This window comes from Hippoglossus hippoglossus, chromosome 4 (assembly GCF_009819705.1).
Source record: "Hippoglossus hippoglossus isolate fHipHip1 chromosome 4, fHipHip1.pri, whole genome shotgun sequence".
Lineage (NCBI taxonomy): Eukaryota > Metazoa > Chordata > Actinopteri > Pleuronectiformes > Pleuronectidae > Hippoglossus > Hippoglossus hippoglossus.
This window is the reverse complement of record NC_047154.1, coordinates 8,942,449-8,964,535: the sequence shown is the minus strand read 5'-3', so window position 1 is coordinate 8,964,535 and position 22,087 is coordinate 8,942,449. Positions and strand designations below refer to the sequence as shown.

Sequence of the window (22,087 nt, the reverse complement as noted above, 5' to 3'; positions counted from 1 at the left end):
TACTTCAGTGTTTCTTACGAGTTCTGCAATGTTGCTCACAGGCGTATTTTTTTTAAACCCAAACCCAGTTTCTTCCAATTTGTCTGACTTACACTTCTGAATAAATCAATGTGACGACATTATATCTTTGCCAGGGTGAATGAGTTTAGTCTGAGGATGAGGAATACAGAGAGAGAAAAACACACAGCAGAAATGGCCACTAACCAGACACCACATGGGACAAGAGGATGATAGAGGCTGCTCAGCAGTGCATTTGCCCACTTTGTTATAAAAGCTTTACTTAAGTAGATTTGTTTTAATGTACTTTTCACTTTTACTCAACTACATAGATCAGCAGATATCTCCTTTCTACTCCAGTACAATCTTACAATGCACTGTGTTAAAAAAAAAAAGTAAATATATTTTTAAAAGTGATCAATAACAGAATAATTGGTCCAGTGATCCAATCACTGCAGGCAGATAACATTAGGCCTCGCCTCCTTTAAAATAGAAGACACAAACAATGATGTAGTGGAGTGTTGCATTGGGAATAGGCTACATTCAGCAAGTACTTTTACTTGTAATACTTGGTAAGTGTATTTCAAAGCAAGTATTTACTTCCTTTTACTGAAGTAGAAAACTTATTGGGATACTTTTTTACATTTATTTAAATGTAAAACGTCAATGTAATATGTTTGAGGACTTCTTCCACCACTGATGTTCAAACCATCAATGTAGAAGTGATTTTTTTCTCCCATGAAAACATTGTTACCCAAGTGTGCAAGCCTTTACATTCACACATGTTGTCAGACAGGCTGTGCCAGCATTGCTTAATACTTAACTAGACAGCGAGGTAGACTTTTGAGTCTATGAATCGTCAAACTCAGACGTGCATCACAGGCTTTTCATCAGATACTGAATCATAAATATTCCGATATGTTCAACTAGGAAAGAGACCACATGAGTAAGAATATTTATTGAAATGCTGCAATATTTAACGATTATTTTTAAATCTGTAATAGTATGTCACTTATCAAAGAACAGAGAACAAAATACTACATTTGGCAGTTGGCCATGAAGGACACTTTGTAACAAGAAAATAAAAATAAAGTATGAGAAGAACACTGTTTCCTTCAAGTTGGTGCTCGTGCTTCATTTAGGCTTTGATATAAATATTGAAACAAGATCAAAGTGAGCTGTAAAATAACCTGCAATCAAAGCCATCAAAGGTTTTAATCATAGTTTTCACTTTGACATTTTGATGCCTGTATTCTGTATCATACATTAACACATGCAAGATTTCACCTTACTGCAGTTCCATTTTTTTCTTTGAGTCAGTTTGTGTCGGGTTATATTGGTTATATGATGTCAGTATATTTGAAATAGAAAAATCCTCTTTAGTTCCCCACCCATGATAAACTGCATGCAAACAGTCACTGCAGTCACTAAACACAAAAATTCAGACTGAGAGAAAAGTGGGTGGAACAGTGACAACAGCTGATAAGGTGTTTCACAGCCGGGAGCTGACCTCTAAAAGCAAACAGTGCCGATTTGGAAACATAGAAACTGAGAAATACTAAAGCAGAGTACAACACGTGTCCACTTAGGGTGTGACTTTTTCCTCTGTATCAAAATCAAAGAGAGAGACAGGTGCTATGGCACATCAGTTGCTCAGTGACCAATCACAAAGGAGGATTATGCACCAACAATTTTTTTAATCTTTCCACATGTTGCTTCACTGAAGCATGAATCCAGTTTTTTTAAAAGCAATCATTAAGGCGACAGTCATTTTATCACATGCAAAATGTGCACGTAATAGTAAGGCACGTTTCAAGAAAGCTAAAGCAGACAAGCACAATGAATAAAAACTAAACTGGAATCCTGCCCGAATACATAAACACAGAATAGTTCCTTCAGATAAAAGAAATCGCAGTTCAAGACTTTCTTTGTTTCAAAATAAAAAAAAATTAACAACCCTATTCTTCAGCTCACTGCCTAGCATGCAGCTGTCAACACACAAAACCCTCCTCACATCAATGTCCATAAGGCACGTGTGCTTCACATACTATCACAAAACTGTTTCTGAGTTTCCTGTGTTTGCAAGACATACAACTTCTTAAGCAGATTTCTTTTGAAAATAAAATAAAATCTTTCTCGTTCATCTCAATAATCAGTGTGTAAACAAAGCTGACATTTGAAGAAAACCCTTTCGCAGAAGTGAAGAGCTTTAACAAGCTCTGCTGACAAAACCCTTTGATAAATCTCACGATCTCATTCAAAAAAATGTGAATGCATTAAATATGCATTTTGACATGTAAAGGTGAAATGATGCTGTACTTTTGAGTGCTTTCACATGCACCACAGAAATGGCCAGCTATCTGTCTCCATCTAGAGGCGGTGCTTGGCTATCACCAGTGACTGTTGTCAGGATAGTTTGGCACCGCTGCAGGGTACTGGGGCAAACTCGGGCCCTGGGCTGTCTGAGCCACAGCGTTGAACCCTGCTTCCCTCACTGGTGCATTTTTCCACAGGCCGGTGCTCCACTCTTCCTGAGCGCGCCCCAGACTCCCGCCACCGCCGCGGTACAGTCTGTGCACCTGCCACGGGAAAACCAAAGGGAGAGTGAGAAAAGTTTGTGTAATGTGTGTTCATGTGTGTTCTCCAGTGTATGCGTGTGTTTATAAGCACGAGGGGGCAAAGACTACCATCACAAGTGTGTGCATGTTTTCAGAGAATGTGTGTACTCACCCTAATGAGCACCAGTGCCATTAAAGCAGTCACCAGAGTGAAGAGCAGAGTTGCGATAAGCATCACTATAGCGGAGCCCACATTTTGGCTGAAAAACATCACTGTGGCAATCCAGCCGCTTTGATGTGTTGGTGACAGTGAGATGGAGTAGTACGGGTTAGTATACAGCAAAGTGAATTCAACACAAACATTATCCAAAATACTAAAGTGCCATTAAGAAGTGAGGAAACAGGCTGAGTGTAACACTGAATTATCACCACACGTTGTCCCTTTAGTGAACCGGGATGTTATCACAAGCAATGTTCGGTTAGTGGCCTTGAATATTACTTAGTTTGAAAAATATGTTTTAATTACAATAAATTAAAAATAAAATAATTTATCATCAATAATAATAATAATAATAATCATTTGTTAATTTAATGGTTTAATTTCAAACTTGTTTATTCCAAACAGGCAGACATGTGTAAGTCCTAAGAGTATTACTGTAAAGGGAAGTGATTTTGAGAATACATTTAGAAGTGGTATATCAGAATGAGGAATGTGGGGCATCTTGTTAAGTTAAACTTTAGTATAGGTCTCACAAATAATGAAATCCTTCATCTTTTGGCTCATCAGCACCACCACATTATTAAAAATATTAGGACTTTTAAGAGTTCTGTAAAAAAAGAACCACTAGCACTTCGAGGAAGTCGCCTCTTTTGTCGTTGAGGAAATGTTTGTAAGTGATCGACTGCAAGGATATGGTTGGTTACATCTGTGTGCTGTTCAAAGAGGTTTGTAGTTTCTCAAGGAACAATGAGATTGGTTGTTGGAGCAAGTGGAACTACAGTGAACACAGGTTCTCCTAGCTGCTCATTTCCTAAAATAGATTTATCTTTTTCTTGAAATAATGACTCATTAAATTAGGACTTTATTCTTGTAATATTATGATTTCCTTCTCAATTACAACTTTATTCCTGTATAAGGACAATATTGTTAAATTACAAATTCTTTTCCTTCAATATAGCCCTGAATATAAATATACTCAAGGCAGCTGGGAAATGTGCTTTCCATCAGACAAATGTTCACATGAAAGACGTCCTCACGACTCTGGTAAAAAAAACTGGCATGCACACAGTCTTCAAAGCTGGTTTGATTCCACTCACCATGTTCCCCAGTTAGATATGCCTATAGTCTGGATGAGGGCCAAGACACACTGGAGAAAGGATATGAAGAAGAAGGCCAGAATTCAAAAAGAAGATACAGTAGAAAACAATAATCCTAGAGTTGCCCTATTTTTGTTGCAAAGCTGCATCCTCCTACCGGTTGTCAACATGTGGGTCAAGCTGGCAGCAAATTCACGTGAAATATGATGCATTCAACTTAACAATCCACAGAAAAGCAAAATGTCCTTAGTAAACACAATGGGTGCAAGTGCAAATCATGAAGTGAGAAGTTCCTTTAGAAGAGAAACAAGCATTTTTGGACTCCAACTTTTTCAGACATGAAAGCTGGAGGATGTCTGCAAACTTGGGTCCAGATTTTCTCAGGAGGTTTCCTTTCACATAAGAACAACACAGCAGGAGATTCTTCTATTAGACACAACACAGAAATCTCTAAAGCGTTCAGCTGAGGGGTGGTGCAACAGACAGAGGCAGGATGTAATGTATAAATTCCGCTCTGGAGTTTACACGTTTTTGTTTACAGCACAATGACACCTGCCTCGGCTCTTATCACCAAAGACCCACTTAACATTTTCGTCAGTGGCTTCTACGTTGTAATGCCATGAGAGGTCACTAGCGCAGGCTAGGGTGGTGCAATATAACTAAGAAAAAAAGGCAAAAATCAAAGGTTAAAAAAAGGACGGTGAAGTTTTATTCTTCTTATAAACAGGCAACTCAGGTAATTCTCTTTATCCAAAGCAAAATCCAAGAACAAACAAAAACGTCCCAGCGAAGATAAAGGTTCTTTAAACTTGAGTTTTCTTTAGCTTAACAGCATTAGAAGAAAACTCAACTTAGAAAGTCCACTGTTTCACAGTCTGGTTCTGTCCTTTCCTTTAAGTAGTTCTCTAGTCAAAGGTTGTTCTCTGAGCTCCTTCCAGCCCTGTGATCTCTGTCCCTTTGCTCCTCTTCTCTGCTCCCTGCAGCTCTCCAGTCCAGCCTCAATTAGGTGTCTCAAACACCTACACCTGGGTGAGTGGTGAGGCACTCTGGGAGCTGTAGTGTGTGCTTTGGTGGCCATTTTGTGGTGTGGCTGCCTATCTTGAATGGGGATGTAGCACCCCTCTACTACATGGCCCCTTGTGATGCCACACATCCCTCTCCCCGGGCCTGAAGTCCTCGGCAGGGTGAATGAGGACCAGAAGGCATTTTGGCGGGACAGGGCATCTGCGTTTCCATGGTGCCGTCCTGGCCTATGAATGACAGAGAAATTAAACGGCTGTAGGCTTAGGAACCACCTAGTTACCCTGCTGTTTGTCCCTTTGTTTTTGGCCATCCATTGTAACAGGGAATGAGCCGTCACTAGATTGAACCTCCTTCTCTACCGGTGCATAGTTCTTCTCTCGAGGAAGCAGTTTCCGACTCAAATAAAAGGACTGGGTGTTCCTCACCTTCATTGATCTGGGCAGGCACAGCACCCAGACCCACCTCTGAGGCATCTGCCTGGACCACAAACTCCCCGCTTCTGGCACTTCCAGAATTGAACAAGGATTCACCATTACTGGGCATGTTGGTCTGCGGCCTCCAGTTTCCCCCAAGAGGGCAGGAAAGTGGACATGTGGGCTGCTAGCAGACTCTGCTGTGTGCATTGGTTCATCAGGCTTATCACACTGCCATGAGATATGGCCCAATTCGCCACAGCGGGAGCACTGGCACGTCTCGGTGTTCAGGAATCCTCGTGGCTGCCAAGGTTGATTAACAATTCTATGGGGTGGGCCATAGTGAGGGTATCCAGGCTTAGGACCTTTTTGGCAAGGCCCACCTGGGCGGGTGGGGACAGAAGCGATAGGCTCTTTATGGGTTGGATGGAGCATGTCTGAGGCCGCCTGGTACTGCTCCACTGCTTCTACCAACTCTGTGGCTGTTGTTAATTTCTGGTGACTGGTTATTTTTTGGGCCTCATACGGCAGAGCTCTTAGATATTAGTCCATAACTAGTGTTTCTAAAATGTCTGCAGGGCTGCTCTTCTCTGGTTCTAGCCACCTTTTCGTCACTCGTACCAGTTCGTGCATTTGGGAACGGGGAGTTAGCCCATTTTGGAAGGACCAGTTATGGAAACGTTGAGCCATGCTAAATTTAGTAAGCCCATGGCGGCTCAGTATCTCTCCCTTTAACTGGTCATAGTCTTCATCAATACTGGCCTCTACAGCTTGATATGCTTTAAGTGCCTCACCCGATAGAAAAGGAGCCAGGAGTCCAACCCACTGTGTCTTCGGCCACTCCTCCTAAATGGCTGTAGCTTCATACGCATTAAGGTAAGCATTCCACATTGTCGGTCTCTCCCAGTTTCGGGATTAAATCAGCTGCTTTGGGTTTCGACCTGGGCAACTGTTGAAGCTCCTGCTCTCTCAGTTGGTTATCATTTATTTGCTGTTGCAACAAGGCTGCACCGATTTCTTGCTGTGCCCTCTTACTCTCCAACAGCATCTGCACCAGTTGCTTCATTTGGGTTTGGTGGTCGTTTGTGTGAAGTTCTGAAAAAAATTGAGTCAAGGCTTCAATATCTTCACTCCCAATCATCAGCACTTAAGCGCCATTGCCCACATTCTCCACCATCTGTAATGCCATGAGGTCACTAGGGCAGGCTAGGGTGGGGTGGTGCAATATAACTAAGAAAAACAAGCAAAAATCAAAAGGTTCAAAAAAGGAAGGTTAAGTTTTATTCTTCTTATAAACAGGCAACTCAGGTAATTCTCATTATCCAAAGCAAAATCCAAGAACAAACAAAAACATCCCAGCAAAGATAAAGGTTCTTTAGCTTAACAGCATTAGAAGAAAACTCAACTTAGAAAGTCCACTGTTTCACAGTCTGGTTCTGTCCTTTCCTTTAAGTAGTTCTCCAGTCAAAGGTTGTTCTCTGAGCTCCTTCCAGCCCTGTGCTCTCTGTCCCTTTGCTCTGCTCCTCAGCTCTCCAGTCCAGCCTCAATTAGGTGTCTCAAACACCTACACCTGGGTGAGTGGTGAGGCACTCTGGGAGCTGTAGTGTGTGCTTTGGTGGCCATTTTGTGGTGTGGCTGCCGATCTTGAATGGGGATGTAGCACCCCTCTACTACATGGCCCCTGGTGATGCCACAATGTGTATGACACCTCTTTTTCATCCTGAAATATTTGTTTTCTTTCATTTTAGTGTCTGACACGTGTCAGAAACATCATCCGCAGGAGGAAGTTTGCATAAAGTCCAGTAGGTAACATTTGTGTTCTCACATACAGCCCCTCAAGAGATTCTATGGAGTTTAGTGCATGTCTGAAAGCAGGCGTAAGGAGCACATTTTTTTTAACCACATGGCCACTCACCCTGCCAAGAGAGCACCTAAAAACATAAGAATAAAGCTGCTTTCAGACATGCACTGAACACTGCAGATCCTCCGTATTTTCTCTGGAGGGGGTGCATGTGTGAACGCAAAAGTCTGAGTGAGAGGCTCCGTAGTGTCTGCGGACTTTCTCCGCCTGGCCTCCTAGGATAAAGTCTGTAGAAATTCAGAAGAATCCAATGTCAGAACAGAGCGACCGAGTGGGACGCAAAAATGAAAAGAACATAGAATACACCGACGAAGAAGTCAGGAGAGTTTGTGGCCAACACCGGTGTCTGTGAGTTGTCAAGATGATCACGTGATCTAGGCAGCTGAATTAATACTTTACTTCCTGCCTCTGTCTGCTGCAACCAGCGGCTCCACCTCTCACCTGAATAATGCATAGGATTTTATGCTGTTGTGAACATGTCAGAGAACCTCCCGCTGCGTTGTGCATGTGTGAAAGGCAAACTGTCTGAAAACGGCTCAACTGATCAATGCTCTTTAATATTAGGCAAACTAAATTCTAATGGAATTTCAGTCATTTCATACCAGATCTTGTGACCTGGGCAGACCACGTCACTATAATTGGTTAATTTAATAGCACATCCAATGCAGAGTGGAGCGTTCACAACATTACTGAAACATCCGATTTTTCTCAGGCCATCTCTGAGCCCACACACCACTGATCTACTTTTACTTGGTGTGTTTTCTGCCTCTGGACTGATCAGTTTCATCTTCTGCTCCATCATTAACAGAACCTGGTTTCTACTTTGACATTCAGGGTGAAAATGACACCAAACTATACAAGACATTATTTTCCATGCCGGAAACCTTGCTTGTGCAGAAATGTGATCTCCTACAATTTAAGTTTCCTCTGAATGACATAAACCAACATCAGATTTTTGTTTGAACACTGTTGATGAGAACAGTAAAATCATTAAAACCACCCTTACCAAACAGGCTTCCAGTTTAACAGCTTTTTTTAATTGAAAACGAATGAGGACATAGGTTACGCAAACCCCACCCACCCTCTACTCTAGTCACTTTTAATGGGGGCCAAGTGCCTCCAATTTGACAGAGCATATCTCCAGAACCCCTGGGGCTAGGTGTCTAAAAACCTTGGATGCATTGTCGTTGGGGGCTTGGCTCCAAGTGTGCAAATCGGAGAAACTTGGTTTTCTCGCCAAATCTCACTTCAAGTCCTACAACAGCTGATTTTGACCAAAAGGTCGAAACTTGGCTTCAAACTTGGCACTCTTACATCCCTACCCACAAGTTTCAGCCTCCTAGCCCCAGGGATTCTGGGGATAGGCTCTGTCCACAGGCATTTAACATTGGGGTCAAGTGCCTACAATTTGACGTCCACTTCTAGGCATTTACCATTGGGGTCAAATGTCTACAATTGGACAGTCCACTTCTAGGCACTTTGAATGGGAGCCAAGTGCCTCGGAATTGGAAGAGAATTTAAATCCCTACCCACAAGGATGGGGGATCCAAAGTTTCATCGTCCTAGCCCCAGGAGTTCTGGAGATAGGCTCTGTCCACTTCTAGGCATTTAAAATTGGGTCTAGTGCCTACAAGTTGACGTCCACTTCTAGGCATTTAACATTGGGGCCAAGGGTCTTCAATTTGATGTCCACTTCTAGGCATTCAACATAGGGATCAAGTGCCCACAATTTGACGTCGACTTCTAGCCATTTAACATTGGGGTCAAGTGCCAACAATTTGATGTCCACTTCTAGGCCCTTTGAATGGGGGCCAAGTGCTCCAAATTGGAAGAGCGTATCTCCAGAACCCCTGGGGCTAGGAGTCTCGAACTTTGGATTCTTTGTCATTGGGGCTGCGCTCCGAGTCGGCTTCAAACTTGGCACACTTAAATCCCTACCCACAAGGATGGGGGATCCAAAGTTTCAGCATCCTAGCCCCAGGAGTTCTGGAGATAGGTTGTGTCCACTTCTAGGCATTTAACATTGGGGTCAAGTGCCTACAATTTGACGTCCACTTCTAGGCATTTAACATTTGGGCCAAATGCCTTCAATTTGACGTCCACATGTGATGGAATACTGTATCACGGCCAGCTCATCAATCGACCTGATGTGGAATTTCACTGAGACAGGCAGGAAGACGGGCAGCAAGCAGTCAACCAACCAACCTGCAGACCAGTTAGTCAGCTGTTCGAGTGAATCAGTTAGAGCCGGAGGAGGCCTCTCCCGTACAGTACAACATAACGTCTGGATATGTTATGATTCACGGTGATGACAGCAGGGTTCCTGTCTGTGCACATTTGGGGTTTTACTTTGTACGCAGCATGTAATTGTAGTGAGACTCCATCGTAGGAGTGAGGTAGATACAGTGGAAGCTCCTGAGCAGGCTATAAATACCCCCTGTGCTTCAAGTGGTGGGAGTCTCTGGAGACGCTGCTGTAAGCCTTCTCCATCGTATTGTACCAGCTCGTGCGCAGCCTTTGAACCTTCGCATTCTGCTGCTTGTTTTCACATGCAACCAGTGCTTCAAATGTCAGGTTGAGTGTTGTTCCCCTCATGCAAAAACTGTTCTCTTCTACACAAACAATGTCAGTCATAAATATTTAATTATCTTAATGAGGTGCATGTTAAGGTTCTGTATAATCTCACAATGGGGTGGACATTGAGTTGCAATGTCAAGGGATACAAGGGATATTCTCCACCTTGTCCTATATGTTCTTAAATGTAAACAAGAAGCTGTTGTTAATGTAGCTACATAGTTAATGACCTAGAGTATTAATAAAGCTGTGTCATTAACAAAGGGTCATAAGCAGCTTTGTAAATACACCATCAAGTCTGCAGGTATTAAGACTATAAGCCATTAACAAAATGGATTCTGACAGTGATATAGAGCTGCCTATTTCCACGTGGTGAGGGGTGTGAATTTTGTAGTGTGTTGTGGTTTCTCTGTTAATGCACTTGTGTGAGATGCCAGTGGAGAGACCTGACCAAGAGGGCAGCAAAACATTGTCACAACAATAAAACACAAATACAAACAGTCAAATACAGCTGTCATACACTACACACACAACACACGTACGATCTTCCAATCGGATTTCAATAAAAAATTCTAGAGCATCCACAGTGACCATGAGGACTATTTTCTTAATCTATTAAACCGGATTTAAACCCCCACATAGTAACCAGCTCTGACATTTTCAGATCCTTCTGTAGATTATTCCAGGAAGAGGTGGCAGCTCATTTATACACTTTGTGTCAGGTTCTGTTCTAACTCTGAGGGCCCAACATCTGTTGAATATTGTAAGAGATCGGGCCATGTTGATTTAAGATTTATTACATGTACATACACAGGTAGCCCACAGAGATTTTTATATAGAATAGTAGCGATGAGAATTTAGTAGGAGCATACAACGCACAGAGGTGTACGAGATTTCCATTGTCAATAATAAAACACAAAATACAGTATACAACTTCTTCATGCATCCATTGAGATGCATGAATAATGATTCATGCAATGGATAATTCTACACATGCTGCACTAACCACTGTTTTTATTTAACCCTTTGATACACAAGCTATGCAAACCCCTTCTAATGCACAACATGGGTCCAAAATTGGCCATATTCATTTCCTGTGTTATTTCGTGCATGGCTGGGTGTTTCTTTGCTGTATTCTTTTGTAGCTTATTCTTCATTCTTCGTTTAGGAGATGGCTCCTTTGTCTTCTATGTCATTAATGATACTATGTCTTCAAAGACGAGTCTTCTGTGTCATCAAAGATGAGTCTTCTATGTCATCAGAGGAACCTTCTCCATTTAGGAGCGCTGGATTCCAAGACAACTCCAGCTTGATCCTGTAGAACATAGTTATCTATGTCATCAGCATCAGAGATTTCAGACTCAGAATCAAGACCAAGAATTGCCTCCTCCTGTTGCTCTTAGCAACAAACCGATTCAGTGTTCAGAGAAGAGCTTTAGCTTCTAATAGCTCATTGTTTGGTTTCTTTTCAGCTCTGATAAACCTACTGTAAACTAGCTGTTCAGCACCAAACAACAGAGAGACAGATAGATTTGACGACTGAAGCTGGTGACCATCTATCAACACTCTTCAGCTAAAGAGCAGTTTTCCCTGAGGAGCAGCATGGCACTCTGCAGATTTTCACGAACATCAGTTGACGCTGTGAACTTGATTGTTTACTGCTCAACTTTTCACACTGTTATGTGATGCCTGATTTCTCTGGTGTGACAATAAGATCGTATCTGTGCCTGTCTTTCACAAACCCATTTTTAGGAAACCGAGGAAGTAAACAAAGCATAAAGTTACAGTTACAGTCAGAGTTTTTAAACTCTGGTTTTGTATCTTATAATTTACATGCATTTAAAATATTAGCTTGTTAATTTGGGTAGAAAATTGTTTTCCTTACCAACAGTCCCCTCATGAAACCACATTTTAACTCACTAGATCCATATTTTTACTTGGATCTGCACCAGATTGCATATATGAATTATTCATCCATGAATTATTCTCTGAGAAATCAATGAAAATGTTAAAAAAACATCTTATCTCTCAACGTGAAAACATAAGCTCCTTGCTGGAGGTTAAAAATAACCCTGACAAGACCTAATTGAATATGCTCTTGATTTGCATTATGGGACTCGTAGGACTCAGTGCTTTTGGAATTTTATACAGATCAGGGTCTAAAACTCAAGATATCTCAGCTTGACCACTCTGTTTGTAATCATTGATTTCAATGCTACATTTTCTCATTGCCTCCCTCCCTTTAAAGAGTATGAGGCTTTTTTATGGTTGTTCTCTAGTGAAAGATGGGAATGATCATCTAAGTCTACCTTTTCTCATTCTTGCTGTGGGTCAAACTGTGTAAATAATAGATAATTAGAACAACAACAGCAGCATTGTTGGACAACACTGAAAAGAGGATTCCTTTGTAGCGGCACGTTATGATCAGCCATGATTCATCAAACAGAAAAAGTGGAAAGAAATAAGATGGTAGAGGCTGAAAAATGTGTCTCATTGAACATTTAATTCATACATTTTTTCATATCTTCTCTAGAAAGTGGAACCATGACCATGATCTCCTCCAGCGTCCTTCACTAGTAGCCGGACAGAATGGCTCATTAGCTCTGCGCTGGTGGCTAACACGACGTAGATAGACACCACGCAGGACGGACTCTGAGCCATGTCTCTTCTCTTAGCTCTGAGCATCGTCTGTGGATTGATGCTCCATGTTTCACTCGGTGCACTCAACACTCACTACTGTGCCCCACGAAAGACTGTCCCATATCAGAGTAAGTCACTAAGTCTCACTGCCTCTACAAGATATAATGACATTACTCTTACTGTGTTGAATAAGTGTCTCTACTCCTGCTATGGACCAGTAAACACCAGAATTGGTAGCAGAATATTTCAACCAAGATACATGAACAAGTGCACCCAGATGCTTTGATTATATGCTGGTTGGGACACGCTTATTAAATTGAAATGAATTTCTGTTCTGCTTCTGCAGCTAAAAATTTGGGAGTAAAATTGAAGGGTTGATTCTTGATGTTCTCCTGTTCAGATGAGCTGAAGATGTTCAGAGAGGAGGGGATCTCCAACTACTCCACTATGTTGATGAGAGACGACCTGGGCGTGCTGCTGCTGGGAGCCAGAGAGGCCATATATGCTCTGGACATCGACGACATCTCAGTGGAAAAGGCTGTGGTAAGAAAATGTCAAAGAAATGAGGCTGTTGTAAAATCTTTTCCTGTGGTTCAATTGATGCTGTTGCTAATCTGTCATAGAATTCAAGAAAGTCAAGATAAGTAAATCAGGATTAAATCAAGAGATCAAGAAATTTAAGAGGCTGGTTTACTTTTATATATTTAAGTTTAATTACTTTTTTAATCTTTTGTAACAATTATGGGTAAGATATGCTAATTCCAATTGCTTTTAAATTTTATTTTATTTTTGGAAATGATCTTGTGATCCCCTCAGTTGGGGAACTACTGCTATATCGTGAAAGTCACATTAACCCATTCACCCATTTATACAATAAAATCTTTTTTGGAACTTTTATGATATTTTGCTGCTGTGTAAGTCCGACTTGAGGATTTGTAGCCGCCCAGTAAAGTGAGAAAAAGCCAACATTCTGAAAAAGTTACAACAAATGCATAGTTTTGTGTAGCATCACTAAATATTGTATGCATGGTCGTTCTTTTAATCATTCAATGACCCCTGAGATTGTTCTAGGTCCCGACCACTGGGTTGAGAATCATGTAAAACACAACCTCTTTCTTTGACTAACAATTTGGATAGATCGTTGCAGCTCTTGTCATAATGCTGAAATCAATTAATCTATGTTCCCTGTGTATCTTTCTTTGTCAACTTTCAGTGTTTTTTGACAAGGTGGCCGTCTGCCAGTTAACTGCAGTGTATTCTGGTCAAAGATCAGATCACAAGCTGTACATTGGATGCTCTCGTTCCACACTGTTCTCTCTGTGTTTATTTGCATGAGAAAGTATTTTATGAATACTGGTCTTGTTGAACCTGCTACAGCGCTCTGTTGATTGAGCGGAAGAGGGATTTGTCCCTGACAAACTGATGTGCGAGTGTAAACAGGCCGAGCGGCTGTCGTGCTGTTGTGGGGGGGTTGCGACACTGTTCCCACGTGCTTTGACAAAACACTCTCCCCGTGTTGATGCAGGTGTACTGGCGAGTGACCGAGGAGAAGCAGAGGGAGTGCACGGACAAGGGAAAAAACGCTGAGGTTTGTGTACCACCTTTCAAAACACAGCTCACATACGCTAACTCTGATACGTCTGGGGCAAGAACACAAGCATTAAGGATGACTCCTGACTGAAAACGATTTACTCCCCCATGCAATTTATCTCTGTGCATCTGTAAATCATTGATAAGGGAGTGGGTTTTCAAGTCTTTGAAGTGCTGTAGTTCCAGCTTCGTACTGAAAGACCAAATAAAGGCATTGACCTCTTGGTCCCCAGCTCGACTCCTGGCATCCCGGGCAGTCACTATATGTTTGTGGCATGTTTGTATTTTTTGTGGCTGAACTAACAAAGCTCTGACCTTGGCATTCTCTGGGCTGGATCTCGTTGCAGGTGGAATGCCGCAACTACATTCGAACCCTGCATAGAGTGAATGACACTGCGATGTATGTGTGCGGCACCAATGCTTTTAGCCCCACCTGTGATTATATGGTAAGTGTAGAATATATGCATAGATTAGAGAATTTTAAAAACTGACCCTGTTTATGTGAAGGGAAGAGATTTTGAAAGACTCACTCAGGTTCAGTAGTTTTGCCTCTTTTAGATCTGTACAAGTAGTTTTATATGTTTATTAATCACTTCTATTGTTTTTATTGTCAACAAATGCAATGAAAAACTACTTACAAAGTCTGTCTCCTACTCTCATTATTTCTGACTTCTCCATCATATCTGTAGCCCATTTGTTCCTACTGAAGCTTTAAATCTAAACAAATGTCTCAAAAAATTTAGTTCCATAAAAAAGGACAGAACTGGGCAATGTAGTTTTTACTACTACCACTGAACTACTCAAACAGGACATTTATTTGAAACTATTTTAAGTAGTGGATACACTTCTGGTGCTCTAGTATTTTGGGCAGGACAACTGTGTGTGTTTCTGTGTGTTTCTGTGTGCGTGCGTTTGTGTGTGTTTGTTCTTACACAGTATCATTATGGGGACTTGTCTTCCTTATGGGGACAAAAAGTTCCATAAATCGTAACGTAAACATAAATCTTACATTTAAGGTGTAGACATGATTTAAGGTTGGGTTTGAGTTTAAGTTTAGGTTAAGGTTAGGTTTAAATTAAGGTTAGGCAAGTAATAACTATGGTTAAGGTTAGAGTAAGTATACAGGAAATCAATGTAAGTCAATGTAAAGTCTTCTGAACTCATGGTGACAGAACTCTCTGTGTGTGTGTGTGTGTGTGTGTGTGTGTGTGTGTGTGTGTGTGTGTGTGTGTGTGTGTGTGTGTGTGTGTGTGTGTGTGTGTGTGTGTGTGTGTGTGTGTGTGTGTGTGTGTGTGTGTGTGTGTGTGTGTGTGTGTGTGTGGGTTGGGTACATGTAATGGTGTGGCTCAATAAAGTGTTTTATTCCTTTTTGTATAACAGATGAATAGAGATATTTGTGAAGTCTATCAGACTTGTACAATAACAAGTTAGTAGCATTGTTTCTTTGTTGGTTTCCTCATGTGATGTGTTGACAATATGGAACATCACCCAACTAATTCTTAAGTCATGCAGATAACTGTGGTTACATGTTGCTGTCTTTTCTTAATTTAATAGTCAGTTTGTGTTAGTTCTTCTCGTGTTTGCTTATTTATTGTCTTTGTTGGGTTTCATTGTTCGACAACACGCAGCGGCTCATGACTGTGGTTTATTTTTATTCTGAGCGAGCTCAAACCTCAGAGGACTGAACACACGTGAAAGCATCACCATGGAGAAATGAATGGTTCCTATGGGCAACTGCAGAAAGACAACAATGTAAATTTGATGAAAAAAAAAAAGGCAGACCTGAGGTTCATTGTTTTCTAAAGCAGATCTCTATAATCTGTATGGTATCATTCTGACAAAAATAAAAAGTAAAAAACAGGCTGGAGAATGGTTGGCTTTAGTTTTTTTTTTTTCTTAATTGTGAGTAATACAGACGGGCTAAGATCTCAGTCTCTGTGTGAATATGGCTCAGTCTTTCTTTTCTTTGCTCTCTCTCCCTCTTGTTTTTCGACAGACTTTCGTAAGCGGACAGCTGAAGCTGCAGGGAAAGCAGGAGAAGGGGAATGGGAAGTGTCCTTTTGATCCCTTCCAGAGATACTCCTCCCTTATGGTTGGTGAGTGTCTGAGTCACGTTTGCTGCCAAAGTGAACAAAGCACAGAATAATGCTGAACGCTCAAAGTGCACCAACTGAAAAAAAAAAGGATAAGTTCATGATAACTGTGGGCCGACTTGAAAGGCCACAGGACCAGGCTATAAATGTAACATCTAGTATCTCTGCTGCTGCTGCTGCTGCCTCCTCACTCAACACATGCACTGAAACAGTCGGTTCACTTCATTAGTCGCCATATTAACGAGGTATTTTTCTAACTTCATGCGAATAATTGATTTCCAGGAACTTTTTCCTTCACTCTTGTTCCTGTCCAACAGGAAATGACCTGTATTCTGCTACATCCATCAACTTCTTGGGCTACGAGTCTGCGGTTCTGCGCAGTTCAAACTTGGTTCTCCGCACTGAGTTTAAGAGCTCCTGGCTCAGTGGTGAGTTCCTCTGCAGCAAAAAAAATCTTTCCTTTTCAAGTTTTATATAATCAAGTGCATAGTTTAGCGGGAACTGAAAGTATCTGTTGTCATTGGCCTTTTTTGCATTTCAGTCAGACAGCTCACGTTCAAACGTTTATTGCAGCAGTAGAACAGGTTTAGTGTTTGGCGTCTAGGCTCCAACTAAGTCACTCCCCCATATGATTACACAGGAATGATGGGAGTGATGAGCAAATACTTGTAACCCCCCGTCGGAGCCTACAGGTGGATGCTGGGGTGGTGGAGGGACAGAAGCAACTGGTAGCAATACTGCAGCAGAAGTGCGAGCAAAGGGGATGATGGGAAATTTCTCTCTGCTTAAATAGACCTACTGATAAGGGGGGTGTATATTATAGATGGTTGTGGAGAGTGAGGTATGTCACATGATGTATGTCACATGATTGGAGCAGCGCAGCTCGAGTTGGCTGCCTGAACTAGCTCGCAGGCGTCGCTCCATTCATCCTTACTTCATGTTTTGTGATTTCAGATCCAAACTTTGTCTACATGGACTTTGTTGGGGAGAGTTTTGACAGTTCAGATGGCGACGATGATAAGGTGTACGTGTTCTTCAGCGAGAACGCCATGGAGTACGACTTCTACAGCAAAGTCACAGTGTCACGAGTGGCCCGTGTCTGCAAGGTACCAAATATCACACACCCATAAATATAAGTTTCCTAAACATGTCAGATTTTTTTGCCCTATCTGGCAGTGTTAAAGAAAGTGATAAACAAAATTCCTGGCTCTGCCCCCTGATCTGGATTTGCGTCAAAATTTAAAGGGCCCATATTGTGACAAATACATTTTCTGGGCTTTTACTATCCGTAATTACTTGAAGGGGGTCAGTAGGTACCCTCAAAGTATGAAAACAGTCACTCCGCGGACTTTTTCACTCAGTTCATTCGAAGAAATATGTTATTGAAATGTCGCATTTCATACTTCCTTGTCCGTATGATGTCATCTTGAAATCGCACTTTTCTCCCAGCCCCACCCAGCCGGTACCAGTCCAGCCTCCGAACCACCAACCCTCCTCCCCTCCACACCGAACGGGACACCAAACAGACATGTTGCTGAGTTAGCAGCTTGTTAGATTATACGTAAGGAGTAATGTCTACGTTACTCCTTACCTAGAAACTCACTGCTGAAACTCGGGACTTAATCCTACATTGGCCGACTGTGTAACTTACCGTTCAGAAACATCCTGTTGTAACCGACTGTAAATATGTGGCTGGTCTTCTATCCAAACATAACAACAGGACGTTCAGCTGTGTTTACCAGAGAGATTGTCAATGCACCAGAATGAGACCGGTGATAGGACTGGTCGCGTGTCACTCAAAGTGCAGTCAGCCAATCAGAGGAGGGGCTCATAAATAATTAATGAGGAAGACGAAAACAGCCTCTTTTGTCTGGAGCACCAGAGAGAAGCAGAAGAGAGCAACTGGAAATACACTTTGCAGCAGTTTTTTCTAATTTAAACCACTGATATATCATCTTAGGGGTACCAATACCTCAAATTAAATCCCAGAAAGGTGTCAAATATGGGCCCTTTAATGTGTTCTTTCTTGGCCCATGTCCCATCTTTCCACCAAGGTTCATGGAAATCCACAGTATTTCTTGCATAATCATGCTGACAAACAAACAAACACACAGTGGCAAACAAATAGTAATTATTTGTTCAAGACCTTTATCATCTTCAGAGATCCCTGTCTGACACAGGTCTGCTTGTTGTTATTGAAGCGAATATGTGCACATGACTGAGTGCTCTGCTCTGTGTTCAGGGGGATATGGGCGGCCAGTGGACGCTGCAGAGGAAATGGACGTCGTTTCTGAAAGCTCGTCTTGATTGTTCCCTCCCTGAACCCAGCCTGCCCCTAATTGTCCAGGATGTCTTCCTGCTGAAGCACGAGGACTGGAGGAAGAGCGTCTTCTACGCTGTCTTTACGCCGCAGTCGTGAGTACTCAGTCAAATCCTGTAGTTTTTATGTTCCCCACATTAGAAGAAAGTCATTTTGGAGAAACAAAGGTGTCTTTACACAAAATCATGAGGTGTTGACTTTGTCTTGATTTATTTATTTGGATATAAGGTATTTAACACCTAATATTTTTATTCATTCAAGATTTAAACATTTATTGTTATTATTATTATTGTTGTTGTTGTTATTGTTATTGTTGTTATACCAAATGTGTTTGATTGGGTGTTTCCAGGAGTTTGTCCCAGGTTTCTGCTGTGTGCGCATACAACGTCTCTGCCATCAGAAATATTTTCAATGAGGGAAAGTTCAAGAAAGCCGTTGCCGTGGAGACCTACTATGTGAAGTGGGTGATGCACACCGGAGAAGTGCCAGTCCCCAGACCAGGAGCGGTGAGTGTAACGACTGTTGCAGCCAGAAATTATGCTGGATTTTGAAGCGTATGAGGCAAATCCACAAGAAAAAAAAAAACACAGTCCTTAACTGTGGTTATGTGTTGCAGTGCATCAATGATGTGGCACGCAAAATGGGGATAAACCGCTCTCTGGACCTTCCTGACCAAACCCTCATATTCATCAGAGACCGTCCCCTCATGGACGAGGCCGTTCCTCCGCTGACAGGAGGGCCGCTGCTGGTCAAGAGGGGAGCTTTGCTGACTCGGATTGTAGTGGACAGCGTGCTGGCGCTGGACGGACAGAGATACACTGTCATGTTTATTGGCACTGGTAAAGCACATTATATAACAAAGCACAACAACAGAGCTGATGCGGGAGTCTTCCTCAGCTTAGATTTTCTGTATGAATATTCTAGTTGATTAAACATGGAGCCCTGACAATTTTAGTAGTTCTCTATAACATCAAAATTTCATCAAAGTTTGGAAAAATTTGTCTCATCTGCTTCGTCGAATTATGCGGGTGTTGTTTGATTGACAGTTGTGGCAACATAAGTAATATATGACTTCATCCACATTCACAATTGACAAAAACGATGAGAAAAATAAATCTCTGAACTTTTGTTTTCATGTAGGAGCTCATCACTCATAGTGTAGAATCTGGATGTGTTCAGGTCTTTAATGTAGGAGTTTGTAACTTTTGAAAGAAGAAAGAAAACATCCTTCCTCATATAAATGAAAAGCTGGCTTCATAAGCAGAGAAATTATGTGTTCGTCAGTTCAGACTTTGCAGCTACAGCCTGAACTTTTGTTTGGTATAACAAACATCACTACAACAGATCAGCTGTTCACTGAGTTTAGGTTTTTTCCACCTTTCTGTACTTATGTGTTTTAGCATCAGACATTATTTGATCGTTGTTGACAGCTGCTACAGGCTTTATGTTTTTAATACAATTGTTCAATCAGTTCCTTTTTTATTCACTGGCTGAAGATGCATTGATTTCATATACATAGTGACCAGGCACATCAAAGCTGTGATCTTGGTTAAAAGGTCATTTTTTCGATGATTAACGTCATAATAAATTTTTGTCTCCTGATAGAAAATGGCTTTGTTCAGAAGGCTGTTAACTACGCTGGAGAAATGTTCATCATTGAGGAGATTCAACTGTTTGAAAACCCTGAGCCGATCAGCATCCTGCGCCTCTCATCCACCAAGGTAATTTATGTCCAGTGTGGTTGAAATTTCAAGTCAGAAAAACAATAATTTCTCAGTAAATACGACCAATTATCGATCGCGCTGACATTATCTATCACAGCACCTCTGACACTAATCTGAAGCACCTTCATGATTTATTTATATAATGCTCTGTGCAGGTTTCTCCTTATAGAACTCACCATTGTTTAATGTATGAATGGTTGAATGGTTACATCCTGAATCTACAAGGCAATTTCATTAGGCACAATGTATACTCAAATGTGTTTGTCTGTTTTGGTTCCATCTTCATATCCACTCAGACATGCAACACATAAAACACCCCTTTTTCAATCAATCAAATCCGATTTTTTTTGTAAAGCTCATATTCACAAATCACAATGGGACTCATAGGACTTAATAAGGTGCGACATCCTCTGTCCTTAGGTATTGTTATTTATAGTAGTAAATGTGAATATTGGCATATTTTATCTAAACAATCCAGTTGTAATCATAATCCACAGTCAGCCTGCCACCAATCAGTATGAATTCAAATTACATTTTCATGAAGCTGAAACACTATACATTAAACGTGTGTGTGTGTGTGTGTGTGTGTGTGTGTGTGTGTGTGTGTGTGTGTTTGTGTTTGTTTAGGGTCTGCTGTACGCAGGTTCAGATTTTGGTGCTGTTCAGATGCCAGTCATCAACTGCAGCCGCTACGACACGTGTGTGGACTGCATCCTGGCCAGGGATCCGTACTGTGCCTGGGACTTTTCCACTGAGCACTGCTCCTCGGTCCACAGCTTACGCCCGTCCCCAATTACTGCAATGCAGAGTCTGAAGGAGGGAGACGTCTCACGATGTCCTCAGCCAGGTATGCTCACGCAGTGTGTCGTTTGCATGCATCACTGTAGAGATGCTTTGGATGAGCCAATGTGCCAGCAGTTGTTTTTTCATAAGATGCAGTGAGACAAGCCGTGTGTTTGTGTTTTAGATCCAGTTGCAGCTGTGGACTTCACCCTCGTCCCACAGAACAACATCCAGCTGTCTTGCCAGCTCCACTCCAACTTGGCACAGGTCGTCTGGCGTTTCTCTGACCAAACACTTCACTCCAACCACAAATACTACATCTACAGCGGTGGCCTCCTCATCTTGAGCGCCTCTGAATCGGACGCCGGCCTTTACACCTGCGAATCAGTAGAGCAGATAAACGGCAGAACATACAACCGAACTGTGGCGGTTTATCGTTTACAGCTCTGCTCTGAACCAGGAGTGGGGGACAGCACCACTCCTGGCACTGAGGTGACGAATTCCTCGGACTCGTCTCCCCCTGTGAACACAGCTGCGCCGGGATCAGAGGACCCGTCGTCCCCTGAGACGCACAGCGACACTGGCAGGGTGACTCGTTTGGAGGTGGCCGTGGGTCTGCTCTCGCTGTTTTGCCTCTGTCTGATGGGGGTCATATATTGCATCTGGAGTGGAGGACGCTGGGCGTGCTTCAGATTCGCGCCGGTGCTCCAGAGCCCCAGCGAGAGCGAGGGGAAGCTGCAGTCGCCATGTGAATACATGCACATCCAGAACAGGACGTCAGAGGTAAAGCTTCTGGGGCCTGAATCTGGGAGACCTTGCACAGCCAATAATAATCACACTGCTGTGGACTTCAAAGGGAACGGCGAGCACCACTTCACACCTATGGCCAACATTTCAAGTCTGGATGGTCTCGGATACATAAATGATGAGTCAGAGATTTGACTCTGCTGAGTTATAGGATTCAGTCGGAGGCCAATGCCAGTGCACTAATTATCTTTCTATAGGTTCCAGTGTAAGGATATATATTGGACCTATCAGGTGATAGATTAATACAATATTGCCAGTGCAGTAGAATAGGTTTTGCTGTTAATGCTTAACATAGACATATTTACTCAGGGGAATCAACTTGATCCAGTTGCCAGCTATTGTTTCCGGGTTCTTTATTCCAAAAACAGCCACGGGGCTTTTCTTAGC

The 22,087-nt window shown here is 42.1% G+C and overlaps 1 protein-coding gene and 1 pseudogene across 1 annotated transcript; one reads left to right on the top strand and one right to left on the bottom strand.

Moving 5' to 3' along the window:
* Window positions 1-1,695: 1,695 nt before the first annotated feature.
* Window positions 1,696-4,021, bottom strand: LOC117760556 (annotated as a pseudogene).
* An 8,381-nt stretch (window positions 4,022-12,402) lies between these two features.
* LOC117760850 (semaphorin-4E-like) lies at window positions 12,403-21,893 on the top strand. Its single transcript, XM_034584235.1, has 13 exons — window positions 12,403-12,511; window positions 12,784-12,926; window positions 13,909-13,971; window positions 14,321-14,419; window positions 15,970-16,069; window positions 16,384-16,494; window positions 17,021-17,172; window positions 18,309-18,481; window positions 18,736-18,892; window positions 19,003-19,225; window positions 19,992-20,107; window positions 20,738-20,957; window positions 21,078-21,893. The coding sequence occupies exons 1-13, from the start codon at window positions 12,403-12,405 to the stop codon at window positions 21,833-21,835; spliced, it is 2,424 nt and encodes an 807-aa protein (XP_034440126.1). The 3' UTR covers window positions 21,836-21,893.
* The last annotated feature ends 194 nt before the right edge of the window (window positions 21,894-22,087 follow it).